The sequence below is a fragment of the Spea bombifrons genome, chromosome 9, assembly GCF_027358695.1.
Source record: "Spea bombifrons isolate aSpeBom1 chromosome 9, aSpeBom1.2.pri, whole genome shotgun sequence".
NCBI classification, from domain to species: domain Eukaryota; kingdom Metazoa; phylum Chordata; class Amphibia; order Anura; family Pelobatidae; genus Spea; species Spea bombifrons.
In genome coordinates, this window is record NC_071095.1 from 1632058 (window position 1) to 1653826 (window position 21769).

The 21769-nt window shown below is 43.5% G+C and overlaps 1 protein-coding gene across 2 annotated transcripts in view; it reads left to right on the forward strand.

The window, feature by feature from the left end:
* Positions 1-21769, forward strand: part of CCDC85C (coiled-coil domain containing 85C) — a 42920-nt gene that overhangs the window by 12193 nt on the left and 8958 nt on the right. For both annotated transcript variants that reach the window (XM_053475313.1, XM_053475314.1), the window contains exon 2: positions 20430-20506. In XM_053475313.1, the coding sequence (XP_053331288.1) occupies positions 20430-20506 (77 nt within the window). The remainder of the gene's footprint in view (positions 1-20429; positions 20507-21769) is intronic.

Genomic DNA, 21769 nt, shown 5'->3' on the forward strand with positions numbered 1-21769 from the left:
GAAACCCAGCTCTCTGTATGGTGTAAAGGGATGGGTTTACCCCGCAAGTCTGTAACATCCCAGCTCCCAGCTGCTTCTTACCCCTGGTGGGTTCTATGGGGGTATTTGAAACATTGCAGGAATTATATTTTGGTTTACATTTAATATATATATATATATATATATATATAATATATATATATACTGTTATGTATGTATGCCTTTATACGGGCAGCCGTAGGTCTGCTGGTGGGATGACAATGACTGAGGGTATGTATCAAAGCCATCTAATCAAGAACATGCGTTCCATTGCAATGCAATCCGTTCTGCGCACGGCAAATTGATGAGGAGGAATAATAGGAGAGGACCCCGTCTCTTTTTATTTTGGTGGAATGACGCACCTTACTGTGTGATTCACAAACCCGGCTTCCTCAAGATAAACGTTCTTTGTTTCCGTGCACCGAGCCCATAACGGCAGCCTCTGATCTGTCTCTTAATACCGTGCTATCATGACGCCCTTCTTAGACCCCTCTCTTCTGCGTCCTGTCCCGTGGCGTCCCGGATTTCTCATGGTCCCGTCCAGCTCCATAAACAGAAACTTCACATTGTTTACATGCTCTAAATGCCAGCTTCCCGCGTTTATATAAAGCAGCAGCCTGCAGTAAATGGGAGTCATTCCGAGGTTTTAAGGGATTAAATGACTCGACAGACGCATCACAAGCATTGGACAAGGTGGGGGGAAGATGGATAGAGCTTCACGCGTTATGGGAACCCCATTTTGATGAACGATGTCACAGTCTGTTATCTTTTTTGCCGGTGATGTCATTGGGTCATTTACGCCCTCATCAATTTACTAATCAGCAGGGAATTCACAGATTGTGTCTGAAACCATTATTCTCTGTCTGTTACTGGAAATAAGATATTGGTAGAAGTCCACTATTAGAGCAGGAGCTGAAATGGTTAATCCGGCCCGCTTGATGCTCCCAACGCTCATCCATAAACCTGAGCATCCTCTTCATGTCCTTCGTGATGGGATGCGGAGGAGATGGACTAAAACAAAGGTTGCTGCTGCTGCTGCTTTCGGGGCGTCCTCCTGGCCTAAGCCCATTGTGGCATTAATTGGTTTTCCAGCGATTTGGGAAGGCGACTGCCGAGTAAGGTCGACGGGAAACTGCTTACGCGGCGAGAACCAGCGAAAAAAAACGACGGCCCGTCGAAATCTCACCATGCGTAACGCCGGGGAGAGGAGAACCCGCTCACACGGAACGGGGGGGCAATTAGCGTGTGAACCTATCCTTCCCTGTGACCGTATGCAAATAGCTTGGTATGCAAGCCTTTGCGTTTAGGGTCTATTAAACAACACGGCAGAGCAAACATTCATTAAACTAATGAGGTCTCTGCTTTTTCCAACCAATAAGCGACCCCTCGCTTTGATTTAACGAAACCAAAAACATTTCCATAGAATTTCTTCCTCTTATCTTTTATTTATATGGCGCCAGCAATCTACGCAGCGCTCCGTACAGCCCGTGCGCTCAAAGGGTCTGACAAAACTAGAACTGACGGCCCAAGCCGTTGCGTCTTTACCTGAAGGCAGTCAACAACTGATTTCATATCCGACGATCGTCGCGCTGATCTTTACCAGAATCATCTGTAAAGAGTTAATCTGCTCGTCTCATTAATGCCTGCGTGTAGGGAATCAATATGTAAGGGTTTAACTGTTTAACCATTTGCTTGCTATCTTACTCTATAAAATAACCTCCAAAAAGCAATTCAAAATAATTAAAATAACACAGTTTTTAGCAACTGGAATGTTATAAAAATGTCACGTTATATCTCAGATTCTGTATTTTACGGAAGGAACTCATCAGGTCAAGGCCCAAAAAAGGAATTTCCGACGTGGTTGGTCTTTTTGATGCGTTTTGTTTGAAAATACATTTTAAGAGCTCGGCCTTTACTGAGAAACATCCAATTTTTTAAGTAATCGATAGATGGGAGGGAAAAAAAGTTCCAAGCAGATGTCAAAGTTTTCGGCAAGGTGATGCTGAACAAATGGAGGTTCCAGATGTTGTTATCTGAAGACCGTGGTTGACCTCCTGACCTGTGTTGGAGTCGAAACCCTACAGGCATAAAATTGGCTAAACATTGAGTGTTCGGGGTCATTCCAGACTGTCTGCGGAGAGGTTAAAGAAACAAATGAAAGGCTGAGAGGACCCAGAGCCCTCCAAGGCCTGTAAAACAGAGAGATTCCGTTATCTCCACATAAATAAAGTGCGGAGTCTGACAGCCTCCAGTCCCTCAGCGCTCCGGGACTATCGTCATCATCATCATCATGGAGGGTCACCATGGCCCGTTCTCACTGTAACTTTCATCCCTGTATCCATTCACCTCCACGATAGATGATGGAATCCGAGTCCCTGAGAAAGCGTCTTCGTGTTCTTTGATGTCCCGTCTTGTGTGTTTATGTTGGAACCTCGGAAAATGTCCTGGATTGAAAGAGAAACATCAAACATGGGGCTTTGTTTAAAGTCCCGTAGATGAGTAAAACATGGGCTTGACGTGTGTGGTTAACCCCCAGTCTTGTGAGGTTTTAAAGGGGATCAGATAAAAAACACATGACTTTATATTGTTATCTTCGCTCAGTCTACTAGAGAAACACCCTGCCTTCTTATCATACTACCTACTGTGCTGAACAATAGAATGACTCAGTCTTAATCGCCAACAAGGCACTTTGACTAATGGAAGTCTATGGAGAATGGACTTAATTAGCGTCTCAACCTAAACTCTTCTCATATTACAATACATTTGATTTATAGAGGGCCAGCGGTTTCCCTAGTGTGCAAGAGGAGTCAATAAATCCATCAGAAGTGGTAGAGGCTGACTTGAAGTTTTGGTTTTACATCAGGAAAACGGGCAGACTAGGCGGGCCGAATGGGTTCATTCTAGATGAACAATAAACTTTAAAACTGACAATATGCTAAACAAACAATAGCATGAACACACAGTAACACATACTGACACCCAAAAGCCATGCGCGTCCGTCCAAAAGTTAGTAAGGGGTATTTTTTAAGGTGGATGTGGGGTCGGGGGGGGGGTTAGGATAGACAAGCAGTCACCTCCAATTGCTCTTTGCAGTCCCTTTTAAAATAATGTGCCTTGTGGGAAATTAGCCGTGGTGACCATTGGGGATTTGGTTTCCCCGATCAGTGTCTCCTGGATGAAGACGTTTGTCTCCTAAATCAATTTAATTTTTCATGACATTTCAAGAATGAGCTATTCATTGTGGTTTCAAACTTACAGATTTTTCTCATTTAGACGTTTAAATGTTGGCGTTTTTAACAGGCTCTGTCCACGCGCAGGAGCTTACAGGACGCACCAACTGTTTCCCCCGCGTGGAGCCTTGGATGGCGGTCATCATTAGCCTGGCTGTTGGCTCCCGTGGATGTGAATTTTCCTCTTTTTAATCCCATTATCCCGTTCCCACAGATCGTTATTGCCATGAAGGCCACGTGGAATCCCAGTGCTGGCTGTGAGTTTTTATTAAAAGCCTTCTAGTCGGGGAATCCTGTCCTGCATAATCTTTACTTGGCAGGACCATGGCCACCGGCTAATCCTGCACGAAAGGAAAGAACTCGAAGAGAGGCTCTCCGATTCCGCTAATTGCTGATCGGAGACATGAGTGGTCTTCAGCGGATACTCGTGGGGGTCACAACTAGATTGAAGGGCAATGAAAATAAATCAAATCAGGCTTTCGTCTCACAGCAGCCGTCTCACTAATTACACTTCAGACTGCTAGCCCCTTCAAGAAGCTGAGCGTATTGCCTTTTATCGAGAGGTTTTTGGGGCTAAATCAGCTAATTTCATATGAAACTTTGATCTCACGAGGAGTATGTTTCGCGTCGATTACGTTGAGCTGCGTGTGACGGCCTCTGGAGACGCTTCCCATCCTTCTGCTAACCCTTCATAACATTGAAAGGAGAACGAATGGCTCCATTTATCTTGATGGGTTTTCCTTTGGGACGGGTGCCGTGTTTTGGTTAATAACTTGCGATAATCATTCCTACCTGCGTTTCGACCGATCCCCGAGGGGCTCTTCCTACAGATATTGGCCAGGCTGGTGCCAGTATGCCTGCCGGAGGTGACTTTCTATTGTTTATTTCATCGACTCAGCAAGAATTTTCTCTGACCCCTAAGGGGGCTCGTGACACCGGGGAGGGGAAATGGCTAATTGGGCCCAATTTGGATTTGAGGAGACAGCAAATCTACCGGCTGTATACTCACTACTTTCCTTTGTAGCAGAGTGTCGTTTCTTCAGTGTTGTCACATGAAAAGATATTATAAAATATTTACAGAAATGTGAGGGGTGTCGGCGTGCTCGCGTTTGTGAGATACTGTGTACACGGCCAGAGACTTGTTCACATTCATTAAGGATCCACCGCGACCGGTTGAGCAGGAAAGTATTTTCCTCCTAATTAGAGCTCGGTCTCAAGAAAGGGAAATTGTTCTGGATGTGAGTTTTACGTGCGGCGGGGAAGTTGCCTCGGGATAAGATATGATCGGAGAGCATGAACCGCTCTTGTGTGTCGTTTGTCTTCTAGACTTGTTGAGCGCGATCCTTATCACTGCTGGAAAATACCAATGACACCGAGCTTCAAAACTAGTGGTTCGCAATACAAACCAAATAGGTTCCCTTGCGGCAGAGCTGGGGAGATCCATCCCGATGGGTTCAGAAATGGCCCCAACGTCATCGGGCGGTGGAAGGAGGCTGGGTGGGCACACGATGGCCGGAGTGACCCTGACGGGTGACCCGGCACGTTTTGGGGTTTTAGAAAGTCAGCCCTGGTTATTTCCCAGTAAACGCAGCGTAACCATTATTCCCAGACCCCCTAATTTATACGAACAATGACTGTTTACATGAATTCTTCCATCGCATTTTTTTCACCCTCTTGCCTTATAATTTGTTCCGGCTTAATTACAACTCATTAAAGCTGCACCCCGGCTGCGACTGTCAGGGTAATTCATAGAACGCGGTTATTAGAAGTCCCTCTGCTTATATATTTTGACTTCACTTTGACACCGTAATCAGTGGGACTGCAAACAGAGTGACGGGGAAGGGGGGTTGTTTGCCAACATCGGATAAGCGCAGTTGAGTATGCACAAAGCTGTGACGGTGTCCCTTTAACCAGGGAGCGTAATTAAAAAATGCATGGTGCAGGGAATCGAGGATCTTGATACACACCCGTTAATGTGTCCGCCTGCTCGGCCCCCGTTACCCGCTGGGGTGTTTATTGTATGTTAGACATTTGCTTTGTATGTATGCTGTTATTAAAAGGGGATAGGTGTTGTGCGGGGCTCTGGCTGGGAAATGGTTAATCCTCGAGGATGAGATCCCTGCTCTTGTGAAAGTCTCCAAGGCTGTGAAGTTTATCTAAGTGCTTCGCAGCCGGGTGCCGACTCTGATCTATCCTCCTCCAGCCGGCTCCAAAATAGACTCAAAAATAGACGGAATTGAAAATCTTATTTTGTAAGCGAGACTGGGGGAAGATGCGGAAATATCAGCAGCGGGTGGAACGTCTCTGGGATATCAGAAAGGGGAACGGAGCGCGAGTTAATCATATCATGTTTAAATTCTCTCTCTGTATTTGCCCCTACCACCTCTGATGAGAGGCTGGCCCATTTATCTACCACCCTCTCAAGAAATTGAGGGACTGGTCCAAAAGAGCTTGCAATCTACACGCGTGTCCCGTTGGCGTCATTGCAGAAGTGGACAGTGGGGTGCAGGTAACTTGTGTGGCCGCTTCCACGTGTGGGCTAACAACTCCCACAGGGGCAAGCAGCCATGGACAATGCAAGCCTTTGCCTGAGGATGATAGGTGCTAACTGTACGTTATATTTTCCCATTGTACATTGCTATAGAATATGATGGCACTATATATAAAGCAATAAATAATAATTATTTTCCAAAGAGGGTCTACGTTTAACTGCTTCTGTGCTGGAGACTTTTGAGTCTGTGGGGGGCCGAGTCCTCCGCTCTTCAGGCGCTTGCTCGTTCTCATCCCGTTTCACCCCCATCGCCAGTTTATCCGTCACCTTTCTTTGTCCTCCGATCGCCTTCTTTGTAAACACAGAACGTCCTCCATACCCCATGGCTCTTAGCATTCACACGCGGCACCCCCCGGCATGCGCGGGACAGCCTCTCTGATTGGTCAGATGACTGATTCCATTTGAAAACCAGCATGCGTTTAGAGCTGTGTATTCCAACACGCCTGCCTCCTAACATACTAAACGTTCATCCCCTGAGCATATAGTCTTTTTACATCATAAATAGTTTTTTTCCATGATTTTATTATTTATTATTATTATCTGCATCTTTGAAAAAAAGAATCTTTGTAGATTATCTCTTACTGGTGCAGGAATCATTACGGTAAGGAAAAGCGGTTTATTAGAAGGGCTTTTAAAAATGTATTAAAACACATTCTAAAAATCATGGAATCAGGCAAATTATTATTATTTTATTATTTATTTTATTCATATTTATTATTACTACCTTTTAATTATATATATATATCATATATTATATATTTAATTCCGCAGCGCTTCTTATGGTCCATGCATTCAAAAGGTCTGATAAAACTAGAACTGACAGATTAAAACCAGCCGATACATTGGGTATAGAGGGCTCGGCTCACAAGCTTACAATCTAGAGGCAGATGAACTGAAGCATCCGTGTTGGCTTAATCTAGGCTGCCATAGAACCCCGTTGTTAGTGTTTTATAGATGAAATATGATTATATTATATATTTCACTTTATAAAGTTCTAGATTTAGCCAGGGGGGGGGCAGTGGTGCTGGTGGGGTCTGGTTTAATGACGGCCATCTGTCTGGGTGAATCGGCCTGGAAGTGATTAATGTCCAAGTGCTACATTCCACCGAACCCTTTCTATCCATTGAAACATAAATATACATTCACTCCATGAATAGTTTGGACATTCTTCCTTATCACGGGAGGAATGTATGTTTTCTTTACACCAAATAAACGGTCCCAACATCTCATTCAACACGGAGTAAAGAAAACACGCCTCGTCAGCTATTCCTGCGCAAAAAATGTAAAGCTTTATATATTATATATGTGTGTGTGTGTGTATATATATTATATATTATATATATAATAAACCTTATGACGGAGAAAGCCCCAGAGCTGCACCCACCACCCCCTTAGTGGACCTGATTGGCTGTAAGCATATCACATGACTAAACAGATCTCCTGCACGGAACATTCTGTAGAACCCCCCCCCCATTGCGTTTTCATGGGGAACACCAGGAATATTTAAAGGGCCCTCTCCGCTATAATAATATTGCATTAAAGCGCCTATGATGGATGGAGCGCCCCTTCAAGTGACCCTTGAGTCCTTTATTGGAGAACAATGCATTTGGCATATTGTATTTTGAAAAGGACTTCCAGTTCCTTTTATGTTTCGCCGTTCATTATTCCTTTCCGGGCATCCGTTCCCGGAGTCCCCGCGCGTCTTACATACATTTAATTCGACCAGTTCCCTCAATCTGTTTTTTTTTTTTTTTTTTGGTAATTGAAAATCAAAAAAAACTCCCCGGGGTACCAGGTCATTCGTGATGCGGAGATGAATTAGGACCTTTTTTTTGTTGTTGTTGGAGGAAATAGAAGAGTTGAAAGCCGCTCAGCCTAACAATGTTATTATTCCGTTCACTCGGAAAACATAATCCTTCTAAGACACGGAGAAGGCTCTGAAGTCAGATCCCATTGTTCATTTACCCGATTCTCCCTCCGCTCTCAAAGACGGGGCAACCTCTAAAACTTTTTTTTTTTTTTTTCCTAACTTTTACCGTACGATCAGGTAACTGTCTTGCTTGTCTCTTCTGGAAATGCCACAGTGGTCACGGTTGGGGTTGGTGGCTATGGATATGAATGGCTGTGGCCAAAAAAATGTAAATGTAATTGGTTCCGAAATTATTTGTATTGATAACTACCGAGAAATTCCAAGGAAAATGCCGAGGTGCTCAAAAGGGTCTAGCTTTTTTTTTGGTGGACTAGGTCACTTTTTTGAAGGTTCAGAAGACCAATGATGATCATCAGACCTCATTCTGTTTATAGTACAGATACCTCGAAATGGTCCTTGGTGCCTTAAATGTTTCTAGTGGTCTCCAGCTGGTCAGGTGTTGACATACAACCCAGAGATATGATATGAGGGATGACATGGTTCAGATCACACAAGAACGTTATAAGGATTCCCCTTGGCAGGTGGTTATCCCTGAAGGTCCCTCTTCTCAGGATCTGAAATTCCAGCAGGATGTGTCCTACCAATAACCCCCTCTATAAACTCACATCCTCATTGCGGGATATGATGGTGCCCAGCTTCCCGGAGCCCTCCCTCTACAGAGAAGAGTGGCTTCATGAGCGGCGGGACTGATTGCCTGTGTGGGTGGGGCTATCAGTACATGTGGGCAGGGCTAATCACAAATCTCTGCATTTGTAAGGGGGTGGTCGGGGAAAATGGGCGGAGATTGGGCGTGGCTAAACACGGCTCCCTCGACCTTCAGAGTGCATTCCCCGAACCCGAGAGTCTCCGGGCAAAACCCGCGGTGAATGGTGTTGAAAAACACCAAAATTGGTCCTTGTGGCATTCAAATGGTTAACAACTGATTTAACATTCAGTGCTCAGTATTGGTAGGATATTTAAGGTCACGAGTAGGCATTTATTTTATGATATATATATATATATATATATATATATATATTTTTATATATAATATACACGCACACACATAGTATATATAATATAAATCTGGTTTCATGTAATTATAGGTTGAGTATGAGGATTTCTTGTTCGCACTTGATTTCGGAATGTTCCTTTTGAGCTAAAGGCGAGGTTTCTCCTGGAAACAAACTCGGCGGGTGACGCATAATAGTGGATTTCTTGCTTTTTTCCATTGCGTCCCAGTTCTATCCCTTAAATAAGCCAATGAACTGGTTACAGAATTTGATGGCAGATCAGACCCCGTCTAGTGCTCTCGTTTCCCCTGCTTTAAAGACCCAGACCGTAATCAGTCGTTGGTCTCGCCTTAGATTCAGGAGCCATATCCCCGTCCCATGGCATGTTTAAATTCCTTCACTGTAATATCCTCTACCACTTCTACTGGGAGGCTGTTCCACTTATCTACCACCCTCTCAGTAAAGTAAGACTTCCATATATACTACAACTAAGCCTCTGACCCTGTAGTGTTAGATTATGGCCCCTTGTTAATAAGATGTAGACGCGGCTCCGGGGCGTTGTGGTTTGGGACTGGTCTGGAGACACGAGGGTAGCAGATGCGGCCGTCTCTGGATAATTTGTGGCCGCGCGGCTCCTGATCCGGCTACGTGTCTCCCAGATCCCTGCTGCCGGGATGAACAATTAGCGCGGGCGACGTGATTCTCACATCCCTGCCATCTGCGAGCGGCCATTGTCTAGCAGACAAAGGGTATTACGCCTTTTAAAAAGGCAGCGATTAACTCGGGGTGACGGGGCCTCTCCCTCAATGGATCTGAATAGATCCGGGGATCAGCGGAGTCCGAGTCAGCGCTGAGAATATCACCCGACTCTGCAAACAGGCTGGAACCGTGAACAAATCAAACTGCCACTTGGATCCAGTAACGGGGGTCCTCGCCAACGTGCTTCTGAATCACTGATCTAAAAAGACACACAAATGGGATACATCGGGAAAATGTTACATCCGGATACTAACCTTTTCTGCTAATTCAATCAATCCCTAAAAATGTCTAATGGCTGTAGAGTCCAACTCACATCATTCTAAGTCAGCCATAGCTTTGAAACTTAGACGTTACGACTGATATCTACGACAACACCCGCGAAAAATCAGTACATGCGCAGCAATCAATATACATGGCATTCAGATACCTTTTATTGGGGCAACACCTGAGGATTTGGGGCAAAAAAAGGGTCTCTTCTCATCCGGCATACATTGACACACATCACACTTATTAAAGTTTTCTAATGACATCATACAGACGGTACGTTTGCCTTTTTTATTTTTCTTTTAATTTAATTATATTCGCAGTGTAAGAGATAAGAGCTGTCCTGGTGCTTCTTGGCAAACATGCGCAAAACCTGATCCCGCGAGCAGCCTGCTGTAAATGCCCCCCCACGGAGGGGAATATGCGCCAGCCGCCAAACCAACCCAAAACGGGGCAGGTTCTGGAAAGCCATCCGAAGGCGTCCCATCTGCTGGAAAGATTTATTACATTTGAGTTGATATACTCTGCATATATTAATATCTATGAGGCTGTCCGGGGGGGCCGGGAACGTGCCGCAGCCTAAAAGCACTTTAACCGTTTCCTTGCTGAGAGACTGGGCAATATATGGAGAGCGGTACGTTATCTGAACTGGATTCAGGGTCAAATAGGGCTCCCCCCAGGAATGATTATAGAGAGAAGAGGTTTGTAATCCTCGCTGCTTGGAAGATGAAAGTACTCACAAAGGGTTAATATGCATTCATGTCTGTATATTTAAGCGTGTAACATTGTTGCTGGGATTGTAAAACGTGTCATTACTAGGAAAATATTTAGTAAATAAATAAAAAAGAGAGCCGCGTGTATCTGCGTACATCGCGCCTCCTGTGTATATTCAGAGAGGGGTGTGGGGGGGGGTCAGGCTTTTTTTTTTTTTTTTTTACATTTTGGGGTTCAAATGAATAAAATATCTTACAACAGTAGAGGCGCAGAGTTGTCAAGTGTCCCTTTTTGCCCGAGGCTGTACCTCTGATTAAAGAATATTATTATATAAATATAATAATATATAAATAATATTATTTATAATAATATATAAATATAAGATATGTAAATATATATATAATATATATATACATATATACGGTATAAAATAATATATAAATATAAGATATGTAAATATACAATACATAAAATAAATATATATATATATAAATACTGGTATATAATAATATATAAATATAAAGTATATGTAAATATATAATAAATATATATAATAATAATTATATATATTATATATATATATATATATATATATATATATATATATATATATAAATGGAATACGTTGGCTTGTTGTATAGGGACATAGAATTTGATGGCAGATGAGGACCATTCAGCCCGTGAACCTTCCGAGATTACGGAGAGACACCGGATATGGATGTGATTAGAGGTATGGCTTGGGGCACGGATTTACTATTATTCAGTGAAAGGCACAGAAAAGAAGAATGTAAGTTTTTTTTTGGTTTTTGCCCTTTCTGCATACATTCTGGTTAAGGAACAAACACTCTGAGCCCTTGGAGAAGAGGGTCACTGGGATTTGGGTCCCAAAGAGGGACTGTCCCCCTTAAAGCGGGACACTTGGCAGGGAACCGTGTAAAGCTATATGGGGATGAGAAGGGCTCACAAAGTGAATTCTTTTGAAAAGAAGCCTTTGAGGGTCACAGTTGTACGGAGCAGAAAAGAAGTAGAAGTCCCCATGCAATGTTGTGCTAATTGGTGCATGAAATTGTCATTTATCATCAACTGGTTGATGAGGCCCAGAGTGAGTATCACGGGGAGGAAAAAACATTAATAGAGTGCACATTGGCCCATTATTAGGGAGGCTGCTGTATATTATACTCATTCAGTGCTGGGGTGGAGAGGTCGAGCCCCGTCCCGGATTATTTCCCGCAGCAGACCTTGTCTTGTTAGACAGTTTCATTTTTTGGCCAATTTTAACACAACTTCTATATGTTGCTGGATGAGTTTGTCCTCCTGTCCTAAGCCCCCCCCCATGAAGAATCATACGGACATCCATTCTTCTGCGCATGCTTATACATAGTTTAGAAAGGGTTAAATGCAGAAATATAGATACTGCAGGGTTATATTGGCAGCGTTACATGTTTTATTTTATCTCTCTTTATTACTTTATTAAAGTGGCAATTTGGCACCCCGTGTAACTATAGATATATATATATATATATAACGTGAAAGAATTGGTGATAGAAGTGTGTTTTTTTTGCCAGCACTGGAAATGCTGAGGCTGGCGTTTATAGAAAGTGGATGCAGCATCCAAGCTGAGGTTTTATCTTTTTTTTTTTTTAGCTAAAAAATATATTTTTAATGAGTACTTTTAGATTAATTTGTTTCCTTCCCACAGTTGATTTAATTCCCAGGATTTGCATTGAAAATGATTTGAATACAAGCCTTGGGGGGGGGGGTCGTGAGTTTTCTGAATTAAATCCTAATTACCTGCGAGGCTGTTTGCTGAAACTTAATAGTAATTAGCGAGAGATTTGGCTATTATTATTATTATTATTATTATAAAGGTGATTTCCATGGCGCCTCTTATAAAATAATCATTATGGCTTAAATATTAGGATTTAAAGGGACAGCGCAGCCTTGTAGGTCGCGGTAAATATTAATGTTTTACCTGATTAATTTTAATTTAAAAAAAATCTTAATGAGATCATTTAGTGAGATCCCTTCCATGGGGGGGTGCATCTTCTGATGGTAATCATTGTAAATTATATTATTATTACTGTTATTATTATCGTTTATTTATATAGCACCAACAGCGCTTCTTACAGTCCCTACATTCAAAGCGTCTGACAGATCTAGAGTGTATAATCTAGAAATAGACATGTAAAGAATTGGTGTTATTCACTATTGGCTGGAGAGAAGGGCTCGTTGACATGTTGTAGACCGGCTGGTGCAAAGTGCTGCCCCCTACAGTATGTTGTCTGTATAGCTGAGTAATGAATTCCCTTCCGTGCGCTCATACATCCCATCCTGCAGGGGGCAGCACTTTCCATCCGCTGGCCAGCAACGCGTGTCCTGGAAATAATGTCCTATGTGGTCATCTCGTGTTCCTCTGTCTGTCTCGCCCACCTTTACTAACCTTTATCCCATAACCACACATAGAAGAACCTGGGGGTAACCAGATGGCTCTTCCAAAAACCCATCAGTGTACACTATTCCAGTAAATGGGGGAAATAACGTCGCCCCCTTTCAGCTGGATAGGAAGCTTAAAGCAGACCCCGGGGGGCCATGGATCCTATCAGAGTTTGTGTTATGATGGAGAGACCTGGCATGGGGTGTTGTTTCTGGACTCCTCTCATTTGATGAATGTCAGCTGCAATTCTGCTGGTAGCCATAGGGGGCGATGTTGCAGAAGCTGCAGTAGTTTTCAGGCACACTCCCCCCAGTAGTGGATCCTTTCTGTGTTCCCTTTTCAGTCTTTCTGTGTCATTTTTGTTGGCCAGGCTGGCTTTTGTCTGTGCCCCACGTATGTTAGTGCTGCGTTTATAACTTGGCCACCTGGCTCAGGGCTGCTCAGTAGACGACATGATCTGGATGGGAACTCTTTTATTCCTCTGATCATAGGGAGTGTCAGGGGCCGAGTGCGGAATGCGTCTCCCACACACTGTGTAAACACGCCGTGTAACAATACGGCATATAATGTTACACAACATGCAGCCGGGGCCGGCTCGTGAATAATTCACTAGAGCAGAGAACATTCGCACAACATGTTTTATTAAAGGGACGCTTTCCGCACATGCGCACGGGGGTCTCCATAGACCCCCGGCCCACTGGGGTAGCCGAGGCAGCACTGGAGCTGACTGGCGGTACGTTTATCACATGTCTGGTGGGCGAGCGAGGGGGGCAAATGCATATGGGGGGGTTCTGCAGAAGGGGGACCCCATGAAAATGTAAAGGGACCTCTCGGCTTTCGAGGCATTAAATCTCTTTAACTAAAGTTAGAAATACACGGGATCTGAGGATTAAAATGATCAAATCTAGAACCGGAGGGCCCGGATTCTAGAGCCGCGCCGATTTACTGTTTGCAATACACACGGCTAATTATACGATGGAGAAAGTTTTCTGTCCGCCGGGGGCGCGGTTCTCGATGACTAGTTAGGAAATCAGGATCTAGATTGACGTTATTGCCCGTCTCCTCGAATGACATACCCAGGGGGCTCTAAAGGGGCCGGTCATACGGACTTTACCCCTTGGGCACTTTGATGCTTATGATGAGAGGTCTCTTTAAAGTTACATCATACACAAGTACATTGGGGGGTCTTCTTCAGGATCCCCCCCCCATGCATGTGATACATACCCATGAAGTGTACGGGTAATTATATCGCGTGTGTGTGTGATATGTTTGTTCAGCTGGGGGGCTCGTTTAACTCTTACAGACCCAATGGCAATTACTGGTTTTTGGGAGGCGAAGGAGCCGCTTCCAATACAAATCAATCACGCCGTGTAATTGAAGGTACGGCTGAGCTTGGCTTGTGGGAGCCAGTAATCGGCTTGTTTGTGCCGCCAGGTCATGTGACCATGAATGACCGCATGTTGCTTGGATTAACGGAGCACGAGGAATTAAAAGAGGCTTAAAGCCGAGGGCACCCCGCAGGTCACTTTTAACTCTTGCAGAGCTGGTTTTATGAACGTTCCGTCTCCAATTTAATTTGGAAAGCATTTTGCAAACAATTTGTCAAAGACCACCAACAGTCCTTACAGACCACCAACTGTCCTTACAGACCACCGGGTAAACCCCTACCTCCTGGACCATTGGTGGTGGATGATGGCTGGTGTGGGAAGAGCTGCAGTATCCAGGGGTAAATCAAAAAGCGATTGCACCTTCACCACCCCCCGCGCCGCCTATACAGTGGAAGGAATCCTGTACGTGAATAAGAGAGGCCAGCTTTAGGTTCTTTACGCTCTGGTGTGTAGATGTTAAGATCAGAAAGAATGATCGTCTTCATCTGGTTTATGAATGGTTGCACCGTTGTAAAACATTGGACTACAAATCTTCATCCATGATCTTCCACAGTTTTCTTTTTTCCATTAATTCCCAGTCCCCCCCCCCCAATCTGTGTCCTGTTTATACTGCAGCCCGTGAACAGACTTAGCTTTGTCTCCCAGGTCATTGTTTATAGGAAACAGTCATGGAGCTGATCATGTAATTCATCTACTTTGTTTCTTCATTTTGTCTGCATGTCCCGGTATCTCTCACGGAAGGACATCTAACCTTTCGAGTGCCATCGGGTCTTTGACAATCTTGTTAACCAATGGAAACCATATTGAAGGAACGTGGATAATGACTCTAGACCAGCTCAGGGTCACATGTCTTATTGCAGTTTATAATCCTTTCGCTGCCAGTTGCCCACCATGTTGAGATCACAAGAACCCAGGGCAAACAACTTCTTCTCGTCTGGCCCTCCCCAGCCCCTGTGTCTGCAGCATATATCACTCGTGACCCTTCCAACGAGTTTAAAACCTTTTTATTTAAAATACACAATTTTTGGTCCTCAGTGAATCCACCGTCTGCTTATAGCTCAGATGGTGTGAAACCTTCTGAGGTATTTTAAGTAAAACATTTTACTTACCGGAGGGAGAATCAGAACTCATTCTCATGCGTAAAAGGTCATTCATGTACTGAATGGTTCCCATGACGACCTCCTGTCTAAATATAACTTGAACGCATCACTAAGGTAGATAGCGTGTCTGCCCAGCATTCAGTGGAGGTAGTGCCCCCAATGCCCCCGTGTCGCTATGGCGATAAGAATTTTAAATTGCCCCTTAACTGTATATAACATATTCCATACTTCCTTTTCAATGCTATTTTTTGCACACTAAAACTCAGCATTTTTATTATATTTACAAGTAAAAACAATATGACTGTTTACTTATTGCCAATCTCAGACCCTTACCCAGAGGGGAGGCAGTTGGCCGCTGACCCCTGTGGGTTTAGTACGTTGGAGAGATTCTGCGGAGGAATGAGACATTCCGGGTGGTTTCACGTGCCTGTTTTTAGAGATGGGTAGAAAAATCACGGGAGAGGTTTTATCTGATGTTTCACAGGCTGACTCGGAAATGTATGAAGACAGACTTAATGAAGAGGAACTGAGTGTTAATTGGCATAGGCGAGAGATGGTGCTTCACAAGACCCGATTAGCGTCCTCTCATGTAGCAACTACACTTTTTTTTGCCATAGCTGGAAAATTGTCCTGACTCTTAGATTCTTCTAGTATTGGTCCTTCAAGATATTACCTCTTTGTATTTAAACAGTCATCTCATTAATGAGAAGATCACAGATCAGGGTACATTACCTAGTTAATTTATCCCACAAGGACCTCCACTCCCCATAGGTCTGCTGGTCCTCTCGGGGATGTCGTTAACCAATAGGAAGGGCTATCTATATGGACCAAAAATGAACCTACCAGGGTTCCTTGCTACCTCAGGCTCCGAAGACCCCATTATAAAAATATACAGAATTGGCACATGCTTTTGACCCATGGGAAGATCATGGCAACTTGAGAGCCTTGTGTTTCCTGCAAGGTGTGCTTCACCATCAAAAGCAAAGGGACTCCATTCTCAACAGTTCAGTGAATGCAGGAACAGCTCAATGAATCGCCTCTTGGAACTAAAATATACATTTCGGAGGATTACCTGAAAAATAAGCAGTTTTTAGGAGATATGAAGCTGGATGAGATGGGTTAGTTGGTTCTCCAGAATAAGGAAGAAACATCAGGGTGCAGGTTCTTGAACAATGGCCACCATCATCTGACTGCATAGTATTTTTTCCATCATAATTTCATTTTTAACTCGTTCTTCATTTGGTTTCAACGCAGAGGATGTGAATATCTAGTTTAATTTTCATTGAAAGAGACAATTTATCAGCGTGGAGGGTGTGCAGGCATCTGACATTCTTGCTTTGAAGACCAGAATGGGTGGCCTGAAAGAATAAAAGGACGAAGCACAGAGGCGGTTATGGCGAACCTTTGTGTTGCAGACCATGGCTTTAAAGATGCCGAACCAACCCTAGATTTTAATGACTTATTTAATTGTCTTCTTCAACTTGTAGAAGATACGCTGTGACATCACCTGTTGTCGTTCAGACTCCACCTCGCATCATGGGAAGCCATGTTTATGCAGCATGTGTATTGATTATGAGCAAAATCGTTTGTTTTGCTTGTAAGGAAGCCAATTAACCAGATTACTCTTGGCTGCGACATGTGTCTGAGCGTATGGTGGACTCAGCCGAGGATTATGGATTACCACCATGGATTACTAAAACCCTAGTAAATGACTGCATTTTTTCTGCCGCAATCAATACATACCGTATTTGCTCGATTATAAGACGACCCCGATTATAAGACGACCTCCCAAAATCAAAATATTAATTTAGGAAAAAAACAAAAAGCCTGAATATAAGACTACCCTATAGGGAAAAAGTTTTACCAGTAAATATTAATTAATGTAAATTATTTTCATGTTTAATAAAAGCTATGATTGAGAAAAATATATTTTTTAAATTTCCTTTTATTTGCCAACCTGCCCCCCCCAGTTATGCCACTCTGCCCCCAGAAATGCTTTATACCCCCCTATTTGCCACTCTGCCCCATGATATGCCTTATACCCCTGTATGCCACTCTGGCATATAGGGGGTTAAAAGGCATATCATGGGGCTGAGTGGCATATAGGGGGGTATAAAGCATTTCTGGAGGTATATAGGCATATCATGGGGCTGAGTGGCATATAGGGGGTTAAAATGCATTTCTGGAGGTCCAGAAATGCATTTTAACCCCCTATATGCCACTCAGCCCCATGATATGCCTTTTAACCCAGCATGTACTGGCTGCCTTGGCTTGATAGGAGTGTGATTGCTGTTAGCAGTTTGATATATATATATATATATATCAAACTGCTAACAGCAATCACACTCCTATCAAGCCAAGGCAGCCAGTACATGCTGGAACCTGGGGATGATAGCAGTGGGATTACAGCCTCCATATGCCATGCTACAACCCCCACCCCCCTTACACATCCATGCTATCACACACACACTCACACTCATTCACAAACATTTAAATACTCATTCATTCCCTTAATCACACACACTTCACACATATTCAAAAACCCTCCCCCACACCCTCACCTGAACTGCAGATCTCCCACTCGCAGACTTCTGCAGGGGACCGGCTGTAGCAACTTCTCTGGCCCCGCCCTCAGAGGAGGGAGGGGGGAGATAGAGTTCTGTGAGGACGCTGCAAGCTTCCTGCCCTGCTTCTAACAGAAGAGACGCTGCTCGCGACCGGTAAGCAGCATGGCGCCAGCATTTTTTTGGGGTCTGATTAGAAGACGACCCCGATTATAAGACGAGGGGTATTTTTCAGAGCATTTGCTCTGGAAAAAACCTCGTCTTATAATCGAGCAAATACGGTATATTCAACCTCTCTGTATTATTCTTAAAAGAAATGACAAGGAACGCGCCGTGTTACGAGGTTCCAAATGGCGGTTACATAATAAAACATCCTCTGCCCTGGATCTCCTGTAGCCATTATTAAACTAAAGACTTCAGACCTTAATCAGTTGGCCTCGTCTTAGATTCAGGAGCCATGTGTCTATCCCATGCATGTTCCCTCACTGTATTAACCTCTACCATTTCTGCCGTAAGGCTGTTCCATTGATCTACCACCCACTCAGTTAAGTAAAACGTCCTTGCATTACATCTAAACCTCTGACCCTCTAGTTTTAGGGGGGAAATGGGGACATGGAGACTAGTGGAGAGGGAGGAAGGAGACCTGGGAGGAGGATATGATAAGGGAGAGGCGTCCCAGAGGAACCACTGGAGATTGTGGGGATTTTAAAGGCGTGGGGGTAGTTGTCACGAGGATTGAAGGTGTTAAAAGCGTGACACAGACTCACATGCTTCTGCACCAGTGACTTCTATTCTCCAAACCGGCAATGTTTTTCTGACGCTGGTTTTATGTTTTTAAGCAAAAATATCCACAATATATCTAAAAATACGATTAAAAATACTAATAAGTAAAATAAATCTCTGTATGAGAAGCAGAATATACTTTTCTTGGGGTTGATTGAATCCGATCGAGTTGAAAGAGATGTGGCAGGATCCTATTCTATGGGTCGATGGTTAAAATTTAACACAGATCGTAATATATACATTTAACCCCGTCTTTCAAGGCAAATGGAAGGGAGAAAGGGCCATTGGAACACAGGAGTGATGGGAGTGACAAAGGAGTGATGGGAGTGACAAAGGGCCTCCGTACCCCTATGAAGATCGACAATAGTCATTTACAACATTAACCCCGTCTGGCCTGGATTTCTGATCCATTTCATGTTCTTTTAATGGACAAAATCTGATTTTCTTTTAAAAAACAAGAACATGTCTGTGTGACCCCAAACTTTTGAACAGTAGCATGTATCGTGAGCTACAATATATCAATACCTTTAGTGTAGATTTCTTTTTTGACTATCTATTCTATCTTTGTGTAAGGATTAATATTTATTAATACGTACAATAAGAAATCGGGCTTCAGCGGTATTTTTTTTTTTAACTGATAAATCGCCGTCCCCTGCCCCAGTTTTCCAGCGATGGTCATTAATCCCTCGTGGCCGTTTTCTGCAGTAACGTAATCCCTCTCGATCTCATTAAGGACAAGAGGCTCTGCTTACAGTTTCCGAGCCATTGTTTGAGTTAATTCTCCCATAATGTCGTATCATTTTTACGCTTAGAAAAAGTTTACAGAGTTTTCCCCTTCTTTCTTTACGAGGACAGTTCCTAATGATCGGTTTCTCGAAGGCAGTCCTAGCGCCTTTTAAATGATCCCATTGATCACAATTTGGCTGTTCTCGGATCTCCACGGACATACAGTATGTCATGAGACTGATCTGTTACATGGACGTGGCGGCTCACAGGGGCCGTCTCCATCTCTTTCTATGAGCCCTGCACCTTGTTGATTATCACCGATCCGCATGCATTATTGGATAAATAGGTTCCTATTTTGATAGCGTTTACCCCTCTAATTAGCCCTCTAATTACTTTGGATGTATTGATTGGATTGGATTGTAGAGAGCTAATATACGGAACATTAAACATTCAAATGAACAATAGCACTCATAAATATTAAGAGGTACAAGAGAAAAAGAGGGCCTTGGCCTGTGAGCTTACAATCTATCAAGAGATCTCATTTGTTGGCAACAAATGTTTTCCCTTCCAAACGCTGTTCTTTTGTCGCCAAGTGTCGCTTTCCCTAACAAGTCATAATGAATTACTTTCTCGATTGCCCTTTAAAAGGTTTACATATTTATTATAATTTACAAATAAGTAAGTCTTCTTAAAAAAAGCTATTTAAATATCTGCTTATTTGGGGAAAAGGTGTTTTTTTTTTTTTTTTTTTATAAATAATTATTTAATAAAACAATTTCCCCATTCCAATAATCGATAAAATGGTAATATTTAAAATATATATAAAAAAGAAGGTATTGATTTTCCCTTTTTCCTGATAAAGAATTTAACCCATTCCATGCAATAAACTTAAATATCAAACGCCTATTAATTAGCAGCTGACGACATGTAATAACCGCAGAAACCTGACATTTTCTTTCTCTTTTTTTCCCCCCAGATTCTTCTCCCGGCTACATCAGGCAGTTGGAAACTAAAGTCAAACTTCTCGAAGACGACAGCAAACATTTAACTCAGGTACAAATCCAGATAAAGTGTTCTCAAAGCTTAGTATCCGATCCTTTTTCATGTATTACTGACGGTGTCAATTGCTCAACACAGTGTCTTGTTAAGCAGGGCGTTGATGTTGTGAAAATGCCATAAAGTGAGATAAAAGAGATGCAGAGCCCCTAATTATTAAAATAAATAAATAAATAATTATATATATAAATGACCAGCACAAAAACACTCAACCAGTGATAAATCGGCAAGTTCTAATAAGCCAAAGGAATTCCAAATCTGAAAAAAATGTCAAGAACGTGGCATCGTACCCTGCTTGAAAACTCAAGAGGGACCTTTTCTCAAGTTGAAGGAACGAAATGTCTGTACGGAATTGGGCAGGTTCTGTTGAAATCTTGTGTTCTTTAGTCCATTCCGGTGAGTACGTTCCAGCAGCGCTCCTGGTATGGAAGGGGGTCTCCGGTTTCATGTAGGGTGATGACACATGGACTTTTCACCTATTGCTGGCCGGCGCATGTAACGTTCTCCTCTTAGCATGCCAGCCGGTCGTGTATGTATCCCCGGGAAAGAAATGTTTCATTAATCGATTTGTGCTGTGGAACTTTGGACCAACTATTAAAAAAAAAATCTCTTCTCTCTAACCCCCGTCCCCACTACCCCGTCCCTTCTACCCACTGGGAATTTCCCCCAGTCTCGTCACCCTTCCACGGACAAATTCTCCCCCAGCCCTGTCCCCTTCGCCCCTGAGAAATGTCCCACTTTTCTCTTCTTATGGGGCAGCAGAGTGGGTTGCGTGGGTTCCAGGAGTGATCGGACAGCTGTGTCATTCTCACCGTGTCCGGGGGTTCCCAGCTCTGCCAGTGTATCTCTGCGGTCACTGTACCAACTACCAGTGCATCCACTGTGCGGGCACTCGGGGGTTAATACTGGAAAGCCTCCCTTCATTTCCCTTTGAAGTGTGGCGCTCTCTTGAAGTGCTTGCATGTTTATGAGCCGGGTGCTGTCTGGCTTTGGGTGTGAGCATCGCTACTGAAGTGTGTCACGGCTAATAAGATGTTATCCTTTGATCCGGGGCCGGCGAGCGCTGGACCTCTCACTCTTAATGGGCTGCAACTCCCATGACGCTCGGGCAGTCATGTCGACTGGTTCAATCATTTTGGATTTACCCCAGATGCCCTCTGGTTTGGCAGCCAACTGTGTGGGGCAGTTCTCCGTTTGGCCAGCAGGGGGGGAATATAATATGCTTTGGCTACCTAATGACCTTGTTCCCTACCTGCTGGC